The following is a 17,256-nucleotide window of genomic DNA, read 5'->3' as shown; positions in this document are numbered from 1 at the left end:
AAAATAACTCAAAAAACAAAAAGGAGACTAATTAAAACTAGGCAGACAGCGAACATCATGATACATTGGCATAGAATTATCCCTTCAGTGCCCTTTGTAAAAATACTGCTAAAAACCCAACATTTGCCATGGCAATACTGAGTCAGATTGTTTTATAAAATATATAATTTTTATATGCAGATCCTCGCAGTGCAAGCATTTGGAATCTGCACCAGATCATTTAGTTAGTGCATGTTACTGAACTGAGGCACGGCATATTTAAGGCAAGAAAACATTTTCTGCTTTCTTGGAACAAAATTTGTACCACTGAACTGAACTTCCAACTGACACAAATTACCCATCTTGAAAACCTATTTGCCTTCCTCCTTTTCCCCAACAACTTCAGAAATCATTCGGAGAGCTGTTTCAGCATTTCTTACTATTGAGTACATATGAAGGAAACGGCTCCTCTCAGGCTGGACGGGACTTTTTGCTCTTATCAAGTCTTTGGCAATGATAAGTAAGACATCACACAAGCTGCTGGGTAGACTGTATACTCTGAACACAACAGCACCAGTTCTAGAGTAAGTGGAAATAAGTAGTTACATGTGCAGAACTAGATGACTTTTGAGAAGGAGGTTAGCAACACCTACTGGTCATGGTGCATACTGAACACTGTTCTTTTTTTTTTTTAAATAAACAATAAAAAAAAACCCTTTTTCTTATTAAAGCACCTAGCTAAAATTACCTGCAAAGTCAGTTTGTCACCAGAGACGATACATCTAATTAGATCAACTGATAAAATTAAAAGATATTACCTCTCTCAATAAATCTTGTTCTGCTCATACCCTTGGACCGTCATGGCTACGTTATTGCTAAAATATATCAGCACTAGTAATTTCTGAATCACATCAGTAAATAAATATTCATAACATGAGCTGTGCTCTAGGCTTCGATATAAAATGGGACATAACGAGTCTTCCTGACAGTTCCTTTAAGTGACTGACAGATTTACATTATACATCGTAACATGCATGAAGCCTTCCTTCATTACTGACTAATTATCTTTATTGCCTACTCAAAGCAACTCAAATGTTATGAACTGCACAATGTTCGTAGCAGCACGGTTTTTCTTCTACTCTATAAAGATCTGAAAACTATTCAAACAACTTCTGCAATTCTTCACTATTTTTATGATGCATTCCTTTAATCTGCAAAGGTAAGTTTTTCTTCCAAATTTTACTTGGAGTAAATTACAACAAAATACATACAACAGAGTTTCTTGATCCACCTCACCCCTTCTAAAAAAACCCATAGGGCACAAAATTACAAAGAGCATTTTCAGAAAACACTTAATTCAAAATTAAAATGTCCTCAACTATAAGTATTTTAAATCAACTATTACAAACCTGCATTCAGCAGTTGTATTTAATGCTTGCTTTAAATTTCCATTTTAAAAAATGTTGTATTCATTTTTTTGAAGTTGTGTCTATAGGTCTTCTGATACACTAGCTTTAGGCATTAGAAGTTTTCCTGGTTCTCATCCAACTTTGGAAATAATATCTTCTTGCTTCGGGTGTTAAAAGGATTCATACATTATTTATAAGGACTGCTAAAATCTAACTCCTGGATCTAACTTGCAAGAGAAAGAGTATAAAAAGTTACATACAAAAAAAGCGCACAACTGTCCCCATTTCAATTTTTAGCCTCTCTTTCTATGTCACGTATCGCCAGACTGAGTCTGTAACACTCTCACTCCCCGTGTTCAGATATTTGTCTACAGCTGCTTTGAGCCTTGTTGAATTTGATCTTTCTTGCATAATTTTAAAGTATGATTTTCCAAGTAAAAAAAACCCCCAAACAAACCCCAAAACACAAAACTGCCAGGTAATTTGTTACATTTCAAAGACGCTGGATTTCTCTGACAGAATGGTGTTTGTTTACCTCCTGAAAAATCAGGCTAACATGTCTCAAGAAAGTAGCCAGAACAGGGTAGCCAAAATCCCTATTCACTTACCAACATCTTCTTCCTCTTTACTTCTTTCTTGTTGTCTACATATATGATATTTACATTCTGTTTGTCTCTTCCTAGTTTAAGAGAGTTCACTTTTAGATTTTTAAAATAACCCTTTTAACAAACTTCACAAAGGGGAGATTTTAGTACCTTCTTATCAATCCAATAAAATATTTCTACAGTTTCACTGAAACCCAGCAGTTTCACTTCCTGGGTTATATTAAGGCAAGAGATATTAAAATGCTATTGATCTATAAAATAACTATGTATTCTATGCAATTAAAGAAACCAGAAAAGTCAGGTCTACAGAGCTTGAGAAATATACATCAGCATGAGTAAGTCCTCACACTGTTACTTGAAATAGCCTATTTCTTCTGAACACACTGAAACCATTGTGTCTGATAGCCCTTTACACTTCAGATACCTGTTACTGACTATAATTTCACTTAGTCTAACTGGAGCACATAGTAACTGCATCTATCCAGCTAAACATGATGTATGAAAGACTGAACCTACACTTACTACAGCTTACTAAATCACTGATAAACTGCACCATGCGACATTTGTAGCAGCACAGCAATGGATTTCGTTCACCCAGTAAGGTGATGCCAGCTATGTTCATCTTTACACTGGGCAGAATTTGAACACATATTTCAATGTTCAGACTTTAAGACCTTAGTTCTTAAAAAAGAAGAATATGCATAACAGAACATGACATCCATTCTGTCCCCACGGAAATTATAAATTAAGTAAGTATTTTGTGAGGATTGCACCTGTTTGTAAAACTCTCTTGGAAAATAAAGTTCTTCTGTCTGGGATTTTTGTACCCGGTCCACAAGCTTACATATGTTTATTCCCCCACAAAGTATAGTCGTGTGATGTTCGCTATTCAAAGGGTAAGTTAGACTAGGCTGCGTTTCTTAAAGGCTTATCTTATTAGCCATCAAGTCTCATGTAGCTGAAAATAGAAAAAAAGATTTTGCGTTTTCCACTGCCACTGTTAAAATTCTCAGGCTAACTGCAGCTCGTAGCATTTGTATAGTTGGTTTCACTGTTACAGTGATCCTCAACCCCTGCCTCCATGGGACTTTTACACAAGAAAGGGAAGGAGAGCAGTTGGAACAGAAATGACGAAACCCTAAGCAACATTAGCAAAGAGAATTAAAAGCAACCACTGTGCCTCTAACCGATTCTTACTTCCTTATTTTAAATCTGACTTCATTTTAATTGGAAGAGTTTTTTTGGTTGGTGGTGGTTTTTTGGTGTTTTTTTTTCTGGTTTTGTTTTTGGTTTTGTTTTTAAATTTGTTCAAAGGAAGAAGAAAGAGCTGTCAGGAGCTGGGAATGCTGTGCCAGTCTCGCCAGCCTTCCTTCTTCTACCTTTACCAAATTATGTAAACTCTTGCAGTATATCTAAGAGGGAGGCTAACACATAAAAGGTAATGTAAAGCATTCATTTCTATTATTATCTGAAAACTTAAAATTTAAATGCATTATAGAAACATGTATTGATGCAGTGTATTTTGACACCAGTTAATCTCGGAGGAAAGTAAAAGAGTGGAAAATAAACTTGCCACAGCACTGCTATCTGTTTTGAAACCATGCTTGTGTAACACCCAGTGGGTCCTTTCTGAGCGACTGCTGTGGGGCAACACAACTCAAACTGCTCGAGGATGCAAACAAATATGCAAACACACAGGGACCAAAACTTAAAGCAAAGGATTAATTTCGCACCTTCTTGAGAGGAGACAATAGGTGGCATATAATCAGGGATGTACTCCTTCCTTTCCTCCGCATCTTTACTTCCCGGCTGGGGAAACTGCAGGACATTGTTCTTGCTGACAGGAAACGAAGGGATTTGATGTGCGAAAGTGACAGGTTCAATATTGTGTATATAATCTTCTAGCTCATGCAGGTTAACCCCCATAAGCTTGAAGGCATCACCTACATCATCCAAAATGGGATCTGTGCGGCCATCTGTAACAAAAAAACAACAAAAGAACAATGTTTTTGCAAAAATCCAGTTTAAAAAAAATCGACCCGCAGATCTACCCTTAGAGATTTCAATCTACCACAGCTCACCACCGGTAAGGGAGATTACTGCCCCATAGTTCTACCAGGTATACTGTTCATCGGACGACACGACATTTCAGGCTAAGAACATGCTCTCATTTAAAAGCATTTTGTTTCGACCCGTATCACTTTGTTTCTATTCATACCATTAAAGAACTGCACCTCAAGAAGCAAATCAAGCAAAACCTAGGGAGCAGAAACAGGCAGCTTTACCTGGCAACAGTCAGTTAACATCACGCAACACCACTTAAAATAGTTTTCAATTTCATAATGTAAATTCAAATGAATGAAACAAGACCTTAATATGCAGAAAGTGCCCCTTTACCAGCATGTAACAGACCAAACATTTTTTTTCAACCCAGAAAAGGAACAATTTCATTTTGTTGAACCAACTGTAGTTTATGGGTAACAAAAAGAGAAGGTATCTCGTGTATCTCTTGATAACAAAAATACTTCACATAATATCTTTCCACCAGATGAAATCTACAGGCTTCATAAACTATGAGTCACTTTACCTACTGGTTAGATGTATCTCCCGGATGAAACACAGGAATATTAAGTAGCAGTCTGATGAGAAGAGAATATTTTATACTAAACTTCAGGGGCTGATTTCCTGGGGTGCAATTTAAGCTTGACTCTACAGCAAAAATCTTTTTCCTTACAAAAAGTATAGTGAAACACCACTGGCCAAGCAGTCAGGATCTTTATTTGATATGACCTCCAAGAAAACAGTCCAAGTGAGGATGCAGTTTGTTCTACACATATAATTTGGCTCAAAGATTTAAACTATACAGCACAGAAGTCCTCCATGTGCCTCAGTTTCCCTGACCTGACAGAGGGAAATCCCTCTGAAGGCTTCCGGAGGGAGAACTGGACACCTGGCTTTGGTAGCCAAGGCACCACTTTGAGTCTCATCCTAACCTTTTGTAGTAACAATAACACAAAAAAAGATGCCTTAAACCCCAAAAATGTTTGGGTTTTCTTTTTTTAATTCAGTAAAATTATACTGAATTATTGAAGTTCTGTATAGTTGGCTTATGAAGATATTACATCCCTACATGATGATAAGCTGTGATTTACTTTAAAAAGTAATTATGGAAAACCAGCCCGTGCTTATTGAAGGAACACAAACACTATTGTGAAGCCCCAGCTTTGGAGAACAGGGGGGATGCTCTTTTGTTTGTCCTTTAACCTAATCTCTTCTTGGTTTATCTTGAAGCCGAAGCAGTCGAGCAGGCTGGTTCTCACATCACTGGATGAATTCAAACACCCAGCCAACTTACGCCTGCAGGTACATTTAGAAAATAAGAATTTTGTTCTAGAATTTCTCTTCTTAGTCTTGTGGTGAAGATAAGGGTAATACTCAGATTATGGTTTTGATTCTCAGCTCCGTAACACTGGCCTCTTGTGTGACTCTGGGCAAGTCGCTTGTGTTTTAATTCTCTCCACAGCTAAAAGGGAGATCAGACCAAGTTATTGCCTCTTTTGTCCGTCTGTATTTAGAACGCGAACTCCATACAACAGGAACCATCTCGGATTTTGTGTTTGTATAATATCTAGTACAAGTGCAACACTAGTTTCCCCTGCAGACTCTAGGGACAGAGAAATGTGGAGACTTACAAAAACATAATTAAAGTAGGATATCACCACTCTGGAGTAGTTATGAGACCCCTATAGTTATTAGGCAGGCTGAAGAGTGTTTTTCCTTAAAAAATTAAATTTAGATAATTGACACAGCTAAGAAATTTTGTGTTGTCACTTGTAGTTGTTCTTCAGACTACAAAGATACCTTTGAACTTACTGAACCATTTTCTAAGGTGTCAAGACTTAACAGATACAAGTCGGACAGCCAGTTAAAAAGAAAAACTTGGGGAAAACTTTTCAACAAGCCCAGAAGTACAGCATATTTATTCCCCAGGCACTCCTGAAATCACTGGCTGTGCTGTTTGCAGGACAGGGGGATTCGTGGTGAACCTCAGAGCACTCACTCCCAGGTGTGCATTGCCTAGACCTGGAAAGCATACCGACAGGCACGGACACACACCGTGCTTGTGTCCAGTTTCCCTTGAAAGAAAAACCAAGTATACAGGCAGGGAAAACACTGCAATAGGTTTCCCAGATGGACAACCTGAGGCAAAGGACTGCAAGATGCACCACAACATCTACCCCATTTTACTGGGGCTCTGTGGAGGTGTTCTGAGTACCTTGCTCAGTGTGCACCTCTTGACACCAGCACTGTCACATACTCAGGGTGAAAGTTTAGTCCAGTTTATCACTGCGATAGGAAAAGGTCTTTTGCTAGATCTGCACGTGATCTTTTTAACTTCCAAAAATCTGTACAGATGTGATTAGCAAGCGGTAAGTACTAAAAAGGACGACTTCTTACAAGTGCTTATTAAAAACACATGGCAGAGAAGCAACTACTAAGCATAAGGGAAGCATGGAAGTATTTAAGCAACCATATCAAAAAACAATTGTGTGTGTTAGAAAGCAGGTTCAAAAGGTAACAAAAAAAAACCCTGAAGAAGATTCAATTTTCCCATATCTTTGACATTTGCCTCCAAAGAGACAATGCCAAGTCATAAGATTGATTAAAAGCTAAAAAAATTTTTAAACATGCAACTGCCAGAGGGATGAAAGGACCGATCAGTTAACCTCTTCTTTTTAAGACAGTGTGTCCTCAGTGGTAAAAGTGTACAAAAAAAGTTTCAGGTCTGTATTCGTATCTGTATTTAATCAAAACAGTTATCAGTTGGAAATATACACAGCACAAAAATGCATTAAATGTAACTTTAGGTGATTCATCAAATCAAGGCTTTATACTTTTAGTTTAGCATTCCTCTTCTCTCTCTGGTTTAATAAAAATTCACTAAAATGGCAGAAGCCAGACACATGAAAAAGAATGCTGACAAACATGTAACACTCTCTCCTGGTCTTTCATTTAGTCTTAGGCTTTTTTTCTGTAAGTAAACGATGCAAAAAAAAAAAAAAAAATTAATTTGTGCATACTGAACACGTCTCAATATTCTTCAGACATTTGTGCTATCCTCAGTTTAAAAATTCAGATGCTGAAGCCTCCCAGTGAAATAATTAATCCAATGTCACACAGCAAGTTAGTGCCAGACCACAAACAGCTTTGGAACTTTTGGTGTCCAGCCTCTTGCTGTTCCCTGTACCACGACACTTCAAAGAATATCTGTTGTCCAGGACTGGGAAGAGATGGAAGGAGGTTGAATAGTTCATCCAGCAAGTTACAACTCTCCTCCTTACCCCGCAAACAGTGAACTAAGAAAATACCTTTCTCACGAGCTTTTAAGTTGTACTGTCTCCCTGAATGGGAACTGTGCTCCGAAACTGATACAGCTGCGGCAAACAGCAGAACTAAATTAAGACCATTCAGTCTCAAAACAGCTCACCAGAAACCTGTGGGAATGCCCGTGCAGTTACGATTCTCTCAGCTTCCCTAGGCATGAGAACACACACCAGAAGAGGAGGAATCTGCACACAGAAATTGATCCCCCAAAAAGTACAGCACTGAAACTATGGGCAAACAGAATCCACGCAGAGCCAAGTATTTGAGTGGAAAGTTATGCAGCCCTCAAACCTGCAGCTCAGCGTCACCTGCAGATAACTGCACTAACTCCCCTTCAAGCAATAAAAGCTCACTTTTGGTTTGCAGGGAAAAGGCATTTTTAGAAGCTACTAAAGCCTAGTTATTTTTGCAAAAGTCACAACAATTCCTCCAGCCCTCCAGCAAACAAGCTAACCAATGCTCACGTCACCCAAAAAAACTGCGAGGGGGTGGGTAGGGGTTAGGGAAAAACTATCTTTCCTTAAATTCAGTCTTAGGAATAGCTGATTTACTTTCGTCAAACTCACCCCTATCACCTCCTCCTTCCTGGCCCAAACTTCATACGAATCAGTGAAAATTTAGCAAGCGAGTAAATACAGAACAGAGGAGCTTTTAGTTTCATGCCAGGTTTTCTAAAGGAAGCAACTGCAGCTCTGTAATAAATACATTGAGAAAAATTAATGAGTCACTACCCATGCAACATGTACAGTCTATTATAAATAGCTCAGCATTCACCCTCGTATCTGCTCTAAAAGAGATTTTTTTTTACATTTTATTTTAACCAGGAAATTATTAGGTATAGCTCCTCAGTATTTTTATAACAGGCTCTACGACAGATTCCTTGTGCTCCAGCGCATCACACAACCCTGCCACGCATTAAATACCCGTGCATCTACACTGAATAGTTACTCCAAGATAACTCTTTCAAGCAGGTAACACATTGCTTCCATCCAGTATCCACAAGAACAGTCAGAAGCATACACAGTAGATTATTTAATAAGTATTTATGCCTTACTTGAGTGCATTTAAGTGGGGGACAAAGGGTCCTATTAATGTAGTCACCAGTCAGGCGAAAGCACCTCCTTGCTATTGCTGCTCAAAGTCTGCTCCTTTTCCTGGTAACCTCATAAACATCAAGCAAAAACCCAAGTTGTCCTTGTTTATGGGTAGCCAGTAACAAGTTAATTAGCTCAAAAACATCAATGTTTAAGGTCATCAGGACATAAAGAGGTACACTTATAACAAATGTTATGGGCCCTGGATAGATACTTGTTACAACAGTTATTCAGCATCAGTATAAGCAATCAGCTCATTTAAACTGATCACCAAAATCTAACACTTTGATAGAGATTATTATTATATACCGATAAGAGTGAAGTAACTAAAAAAAAGAACAACAGTGAAAAAACGTATGAGGTAAATTTGACATTTAATTGGAAAGAAATAAAAATTTGGTTGACGCCAGGTCAATTCTCTCCACTGTGGTTATTCCCAGTCAAAATACTGGTCTGCTGTCTGCATTCTCCAAAGAAAAGATTTGCTGTAATGAAGTTAAGTTTTCCGTTACAAGAGATTGTGCAGTGACACTGGAGCAGGTTTTGAGCCAGCTTTATCTTGACAAAACATTTTGGAAGATCTGTCATTTTTCCTTCCAGTTACAATGTCGTGTTCACCAGATCAGAACATGCCTTTTTAACATAAATACAATTGCATTATTAAAATCAATTTTAATATATAATATTATTTATATTTAGTATTTTTTATATATATATAATTTGTTTTAGGTAGTCCTGCGAGAAGCAGGGAGTTGGACTTGATAATCCTTACAGGTCCCTTCCAACTTGAGATAGTCTATGATTCTACGGTTACATAAAAATAATCTTCAAAAAAGCAGTCACACAATACGAAACTAAAGAGCAACTTTTAAACTTCATTTCCTCACTGTAGGAAATCTCAGCAGAAAAAAATAAAAAAGTCACAACATATCCAAGCATATGCTCAACACTGAAAATTCACAGAAAGAGTACTAAAAAACTCACTTCTAGAGCCAACACACCTCAAAGTTAATTATCTAGTTTACTACACTTCCAGTTTTAGCAGCAGATAATAATTTTGTCCTGCTGAAATATGCCCAGGTGCCCTCATTGATTAAAGTTAAGTAGCTTCTACCTGATTGTTTTTTTAAAGCAATGTAACAGAAAAATGAGGCTTTTGGGGGCATAAACCGTGACTCCCCTCCTCAGCCCTCCCATGAATTGCACCATCCACATAAATATACTGGAAACTAAACTCTCTTACTGGATGTGCTAAGTTAAGAGGTAAAGTGCGACATATTCTGCATGTCTATAACCAACCCTCCCGCTGCCAAGCTGCATTAGCCAAACTCATAGGAAATGAAGCAGATACCAGTCTGTCTTCACTGGACAGTTCCCCAATATAAAAAACCCAACATACACAAGAAAATCCAGAGCAATTAATCCAAAGCACCAGCTGTGCTACCAGCTTTATCGAACCACATGAAATGTGAGTGCAAAATGAAGTGGCACGTAACAGAGAACTTCTCCCTTTTCACCTCTGCTTAAAACAAACAGCAACAACAAAAATGTAGAACTCTGCTCTCAGAAACCACATGACGTCAGTTTGTTTTGTAGTTCAATAACTTAATTACATACTCCAACACTGTTTTTCAAATATTTTATTTAAATTTTAGGATAAAAACATGTGTGGAGTGTGCAGCATATTGAACAGCCTTCCTCTTACAAGCTTTCCATGAATCTGAACAGCATAATGTGGTGTACTTTAACAGGAAAACCCTTATTTTCTCCTCTGTAAATTCACTCTCTCCTCCACCCCCAACACAGTATTCAGAAGCATTTCACAGCATCAAAGACATCTCAAGCCCGCTTTGCAAATCCTTTTGCCTTCTCTTTGCAGCCACAGAAGCTCCCATCAACTACAGCTACTGCAAATGCAAAGAAACAACAGCAGAAAAGTAATGAAAATCTTGAATGTAGCTCTCCTAATGGGATGTAACAGCTGGAACAAAGATCTAACACAGCTGGGAAAGCCATCATTTTCTTTTGCAACTGAGAAAATACGTGAACAGCAATGACATGCTTTTCAGAGCAATACCACACTGTCTCAATTACGTCAGAGTAAATCCATTCAGTTTCGAATACAAAGATTATGTCCCTCCAGCTGACAACCCTGCTAACTCAAACCCCACTGGTTTGACTCTGAGATAACACACTGACAATGAAGATGCTACAATTGGAATTTAATTAATTCTACTTATGCAAAACCATGGCAAAATTCAACTCATTCATCCAGAGCTGGGTTTGTACAGTAACTTATTTTAAGAGCAAAAGGAAACAATTCTGAAAAAGCAGGGAGACATCAGCTCTGCATTAAGATGTCTTTTTACAAACCGTTTAAAGAAAGAAATACAGGAATCATTTTAAGAGAGGTAATACAAAAAATACCGTATCACTGGCACGAAAAGAGCATATTCCCCTTCTCCCCTCCCCCCCAAAAAAAAGAAAAGAAAAAAGAAAAAAAAGACTGTTATACTTCCTTCTCTGTTCATAGAGGGGAAGAAAAAATTCCTTTCCCCACTTTCAGTAAGCACACCCAAAGCAAGAGAGGGATACCTTAGTTCTATGCACTTCCAATTCCTCAAGCACCAAAAGGAAAAATTTGTATTTTCACCATCTCTGCATCTTTTCCTCCCAGTCCTACAAACACTGCAGTACCTGTGGCAGAGGCAGCTGAGCTAGGGGGGCAATGCTGCTCAACAACTCATCTCTTGCACAAGCAGTGATCCAGTTACAAAAGCATCTTCCCTAGTATTTGTACTAACCATATGAAAGGACAGCTCTGACCAAGCCTAGCTTAGTTCCTTTTTCACCCCATAACTCAATTCTCCCAAACTCTGTCTGTTGTCCCCTTTAATTGCTTTACAGATAGTTTGTGTTTGGATTGAGACACAGACTTCAGAGGTGTAGCAGCTGCACTTGTGCTGCTGGGAGATACAGGTTAATATTGCACAGTCCCACTCCCACACTAACTATACACAGCTTGACATCTAACTAGCTCTGTAATTTGGGAAAAACTTGTACAAGTAAACCTATTCAACCTAGAAATGAAATCCAAAGAGTTTGCAGCAATATCACTAACTCCCTCCTAAGTTCAGTTACACTGGCAGTGCCAGACGTGATCTCAGTTATTCCTGAAACGATAAAGCAGAGGCAGGGCCAGGTATCAGGTACCTTCAGCTCATCACTTTGCTTTATCAGGGCAGCAGTGAGAATTTCTGCTTCAGAGAAGGGACATGACCACAAGCAGCAGCACATTCAGGCCACGGCTGCTCCTCTCCCGACCAAGCCGATCACGCTGTGCTTCTCAGCTCACGGGTCGTTGGTCCACACACTCTCCAGATTCACTCTTGCAGGGGAAGCTGACACCTCCAGTCTTCACAGTTCCTCTGATCTTGAGGCTGCACCCACCACCAGTCGAAAGCAACATGCCTCTGATACTCCTCTCATCCATGGCTGTGACACCCTCATTAGCACAGCTCCCACAACTTGGACAAAAGTGCTGGCAAACTTCTTCATTTTGGGGCTGCCATCCCTGTTACCTCTCCCCAAACCTCCTGCAGTCCCCAGCACATTCTCTGAACTGGTGGTGGCTACAGTAGCCCCAAATCCACCACCAGTGAGTCACCTTCTCCTCACTCAGCACTTCAGGCAAGCAATCACGTTATCCATCCCAACTCCAACCCCTGTTTCCTCCTTAATGCATTCCCCACTGCCAGACCCAACTGCAGCGGCTCTGACCTCTGCCCCAGGAGCTCTGCAGGACTTCCCCCTCCATAAGTACACACAGACAAGTGGAGCAGTGGCAGCCCACGGCTCCCCAGCACGGCAAAGGAAGGGGGAACATGTCCCTCTTGGCACAGGAGGCAAAAGCAGCCCTGTTTCTCCATGCACACACAGTCTACACCCACCCCTACAGGGCACCCTCGCTCCCCCCAGCCTCTCCACTATGTGCATCCCCCCTCCATCTTCTCCCCCAATACTTACAGATCCAGCAGCAGCACTGGCAGCCCCATCTCTGCACAAACATCACTGCTGTCCTCCCCACCACGTTACACCCTCCCGGCCCCACACGTAGGGCAGCAAAGGCCTCCACACACAGACTCGCAACCCTCCGACCACACTGACAGCCTTGCTCCACATCCCCTGCGACACTCCCTGTGTTCAGACCTAGCAGTGACTCTGACAGCCTCCCTCTCCCCGCATACTGCCACGTCCCCACACCCTCCCTGACCCAACAGGACATCAGCACCCCCTTCTTGACATTCCCACACCCAGCAGACCCCTACCACCCTCTCATCCCCCCAGTCAGCATTACTGACCCAGCAAGCAACTGGACATCCCATCCTCCCTCACCCCATATTCTGCAGGTACCAGCAGGTCATCAGCCCCCTCAATACCTCAACCGCAGGCTCTGCAGGGATGCAGACAACCCCGAGGGACACACAACTTCATCCTGTCGCACGCCCAGACCCAGCAGTGATACTTGTTGCCCCTTCGCCACCCTGTCCACGCACACTCCATACTCCTATGTGACCCAGCCAGCAGTCCTCCCAGTCCCAGACCTCTTTTCTTTCTCTTCTTCCAGTTGGTGTAAACTCACCCATTCCATGCTCCCACCCCTTCCATGCTCCCTCCCCAAATCCAGCGAGGCCCTGGGCATCCTGTCCCCCACCACCACCCCAGCTCCTTCTGCACATGCCCCCTCAATGGCAGTGTTGGCTAACTCCAGTCCCCCACATACCCAGCCAAACCTCTTCCACCACATCCACATGAGGACACTCACGCCTCATGCCACATGCACTAAAATTATCCCCAGCCCCACCCCTTCTGTTCTCCATACACATACTCCACACCTCCCACGTGCAGCCCCGTCACCTTCCCACATCCTGCGCACTACAGCTCCGTCTCCCCCAAAACCCACTCTAATGCATCCCTGCCTTCACACACTGCAGCCCCACATCCCCCATACACACATTCCCAGCCCCACAATACCGTCACATCCCCTTGTACGCACACATCCCCAGCCTTACATATATGGCCCCATGCTGCCCTGGTATGTGTTAATCCCTGCCACAGCCCCCTGCCCACCCCCATACATGTGCATCCCTGATACCAGGCACCGCAGCCCCATGTCATCCCTGTACACATACATCCCTGACCCCACACAGCATAGTACATACGCACTCCCTGCCAGCACTAAAGGCCCACACCTCCCCTTGCACATATGTACCTCCAGCCCCACAAACCGCTGCCCCCTTACACATATATACCCAACCCAGAGCATTCCAGCAATAGTGTTTCCAGCCACATCTCTCTCTCCCCATGCAGGTGACTCCACTCCCCCCACGCACACCTCTCAGACCCCACGCACTGCAGCTCCATCTCTTTACTCCTTATACACCTCCCATGGCAGGGGTTAACACCTCCCGCCTCCCTGCCCCATACACCGAGCCCAAACCTTGTGCCCTACAGCTTCAGCACTTCCCCTTGTGCCCACATCCTGGATGCTACACACACATCCCCACCTACAGTGGACCCCCACGTCCTCCTCAGCATTCCCACCAGGGCACAGACCCTGACCCAGAGATAAGCCAGGACAACACAGCAGCAGCATCGCATCCTCTCATGTACACATCCCACCCAGCAAGAGGGCTGGCTGCCCCTTCTCCCTTCCCAGTACACCCCCCTCCCAAATTCAGAACACTACAGCCCCAGCAGCAGGGCCAACAGTCCCATCTCCCCCTCCTGTACACGTGCACCCTACTACCCTGCACGCTCTAGCCAGAGAAAGGAGGGCAGCAGCCCCATCTCCCCACACCCCAGGCCCACTGCCCCACAGCCCACCTCTTCCTCGCACTAGGGCCCCCGTGCGCCAGCACTGCCCCACGGCTTCCCTCCTGTCCTGGTTTCAGCTGAGATAAAGTTGTGTTCCTAGCAGCTGGTATGGTGCTATGTTTTGAGTTCAGTATGAGAAGAATGTTGATAACACACCGATGTTTTCAGTTCTTGCTAAGTAGTGTTTAGTCTATAGTCAAGGATTTTTCAGCTTCTCCTACCCAGCCAGCAAGAAGGCTGGAGGGGCACAAGAAGTTGTGAGGGGGCACAGTCAGGGCAGCTGACCCAAACCGGCCAAAAGGGTATTCCATACTATGTAACATCATGTCTAGTATATAAACTGGGGGGAGTGGGGCTGGGGGGAATCACCACTCAGGGACTAACTGGGCATTGGTCGGCAAGTGGTGAGCAATTGCACTGTGCATCACTTGTATATTCCAATCCTTTTATTATTGTTATTATTATCATTATTAGTTTCTTCTTTTCTGTTCTATTAAACTGTTCTTATCTCAACCCACGACTTTTACTTTTTTTTCCCCCCAATTCTCTCCCCCATCCCACTGGGTGGTGGGGGAGTGAGTGAGCAGCTGCATGGTGCTTAGTTGCTGGCTGAGGTTAAACCATGACACCTCCTCATCCTCTCGGCCCCCTGCACTGCCCAGCTCCCCTTGATCTTCCCCCACCTAGAGTACTCCACAACCCACCTCCCCACAGCGTGATCTCCCCCACGCCCTCGCCTCCCTGCCACAGCCCATTCTCCCATGCTCTTTCCCTACAGAACTGCCCCACAGGCCACCTCCCTGCAACACTGCCCCACAGCCTGGTCTCCCCCATGCACGCACCTCGCACCCACCACCCCACAGACCCCAGCGCTGCCCAAAGCTCACCTCCCCTTCCCCTCCTGCACTGCCCCACAGCCCGCACCTCCCCTGCAAAGCACCCCTCAGCCCCCAGCACCGCCCTACAGCCTCCCACACCACAGCTGCCCTCCTCACGTCTCCACGGGGCTACCCCACAGACCGACTCCCCCTCCCCACGGCCTACAGCACTGCTCCGCAGCCTCCCTCCACAGAACGGCCGAGGCCGGCAGCGACTTACGGAGGTCACTGGGTCCAGACCCCCTGCTCAAGCAAGCAGGGCCACCCGCAGCCGGCTTCCCAGCACAGCCTCCAGGCGGCAAACCCCTACGTCCCTCCGCCGCAGCCCCTCTCCCCACAGCACTGCCCGCCAGCCCCCGGCCCGGCCCGCACTCACAGAGCTCGCAGTAGCGGTGGCAGCCCCGGCCCAGCCCCTGCAGGTACCGCTGCAGCACGTCGGTGAGGAGGTCGCAGGCCGAAACCTGCACCGAGTCCCAACCCAGCGCCTGGCAAATCTGCGCCACCGACACCCGCAGCAGCCACCGCGAGTAGGTTTCGCACATGCCGGCTCGGCTCGGCGCGGTGCCGCCCGGGCCCGCCGCCCGCCCAGGGCCGGGAGGGCCGAGGGAGGTTCACACACAGCCCGCCGCCGCTGCCGCCATCTTGGCGCCGCGCCTCCCTACCGCCCGCGACAGGCCGCGCCGCTCCACCGCCGAGCGCATCGAGCGGGACGCGGCGCATCGAACGCTCGGCCGTCGGCAGGGCGGAGGCGGGACGATGGAGTTGTGGCGGCGGCGGGCGGGCTTGGGCGCGGAGCGGATCGGCACCCCCCCCACCCCAAAAAACCACGCAAAAATGGGGGTTTCCTACAGCGGTGTGAGGAAAAGCTGGTGTCGGGGGGCTCCGGGAACCCCCTGGGCTGGGCTTCCCCAGGAGCGAGGGACCACCGCCGCTCCCTCACCTCCGCAGGCCCAAAGCGGCCGAGCGGCGAGCAGAAGCCGGGCGCATCATTTAAACAAGCGGCAGTGCCACGTGTTACCAGAAAGCTGAAAATTCTTCGCCGAAACGGTTTATCCGAAGCCCTGTTCGATTATTTTTAAATTATTCTTTTTTTTTTTTTTTCTTCCCAGCTGGGCAGAGGAGTGCCATCGTTGTCAGTGGGTTTCCCTTCCGCTGCCGGACCCAACGCATCCTCAGGTGGCTCATACCCACAGACATCAAATGTTTGCTGTCAAGACCTTGCCATTAAATCTTTACTTTTGGGTGAAGCCCTTTAATTACTCTTCACACTAATCATCTCGGTCACTTTTGGAGATCGCGGTTTTGGGCTGTCAGGTTGCACTGCGTCACTCTACAGCTGTATGGCCTCGCCACGCGTGTTGCCATACGTGTCACACGTATGCGTCACACGTATGGCCAACACCGCATCAGGTTGGTTTTGGAGCAGCCTCCTGTCTTCACGTGGAAGTTGCAGGATTAGGCCGGTGCTGTGAGGAACAGGAACCTAAGAAATGTGAGAGGACGTTTTGGTGTAACAGAGACTCCTTTGACAGTGGAGAGGCTTCTCAAGGACACGGGAAGGCCCTGATTTAAGACACTTTAAAACAATATTGACTTTAATGCCAGAGGACTTGTAGGGGATATTTCTCCGTTGCAGCAAAAAAAAGGCTGATTTGTTACATTTCTCTCCTAATGTCAGTAATTCCTCCAGAGCTAAGGAAAAGAAGGCTTTTGTGAATCTCTTTCGCAGCTGCAGTTTTTTGCACGTGGTGGAACCACACACAAAAAAATCATTTTTGAGAGCCAGTATGAGCCAAATTGAAGGGAAGTTTGGGGGATCTTTAGGCTTTAGGGGAAGCAGAACCTTGCAAGGTCACCTGTATGTAGGCATGTACATAAATAATTACATATAAGGCCAAGATTGCCTAGGCAGTAGAAACATCAGCTTTGGGAGCAGGTGTAGCAAAATTGGCAACAATGAGGAGAAAGTGTTTATGGGCGAGTTGTTTATTTGGGAAAAAAACAAGCAGGGAAAGGGGGAAACTATGGT

General features: G+C 44.4%; 1 protein-coding gene across 1 annotated transcript in view; it reads right to left on the bottom strand.

The window, feature by feature from the left end:
* TAF3 (TATA-box binding protein associated factor 3) overlaps positions 1-15,885 on the bottom strand; it is a 121,047-nt gene extending 105,162 nt beyond the window's left edge. The window contains exons 1-2 of the mRNA XM_030014787.1: positions 15,604-15,885; positions 3,727-3,969 (exon numbers count right to left, since the gene is read on the bottom strand). Coding sequence (XP_029870647.1) covers positions 3,727-3,969; positions 15,604-15,769 — 409 coding nt within the window. The 5' untranslated portion in view covers positions 15,770-15,885. The remainder of the gene's footprint in view (positions 1-3,726; positions 3,970-15,603) is intronic.
* Positions 15,886-17,256: the final 1,371 nt, after the last annotated feature.

This window comes from Aquila chrysaetos, chromosome 5 (genome assembly GCF_900496995.4).
Source record: "Aquila chrysaetos chrysaetos chromosome 5, bAquChr1.4, whole genome shotgun sequence".
NCBI classification, from domain to species: Eukaryota; Metazoa; Chordata; class Aves; order Accipitriformes; family Accipitridae; genus Aquila; species Aquila chrysaetos.
Note: the sequence above shows the minus strand (reverse complement) of the source record. Positions and strands in the feature narration are given on the sequence as shown.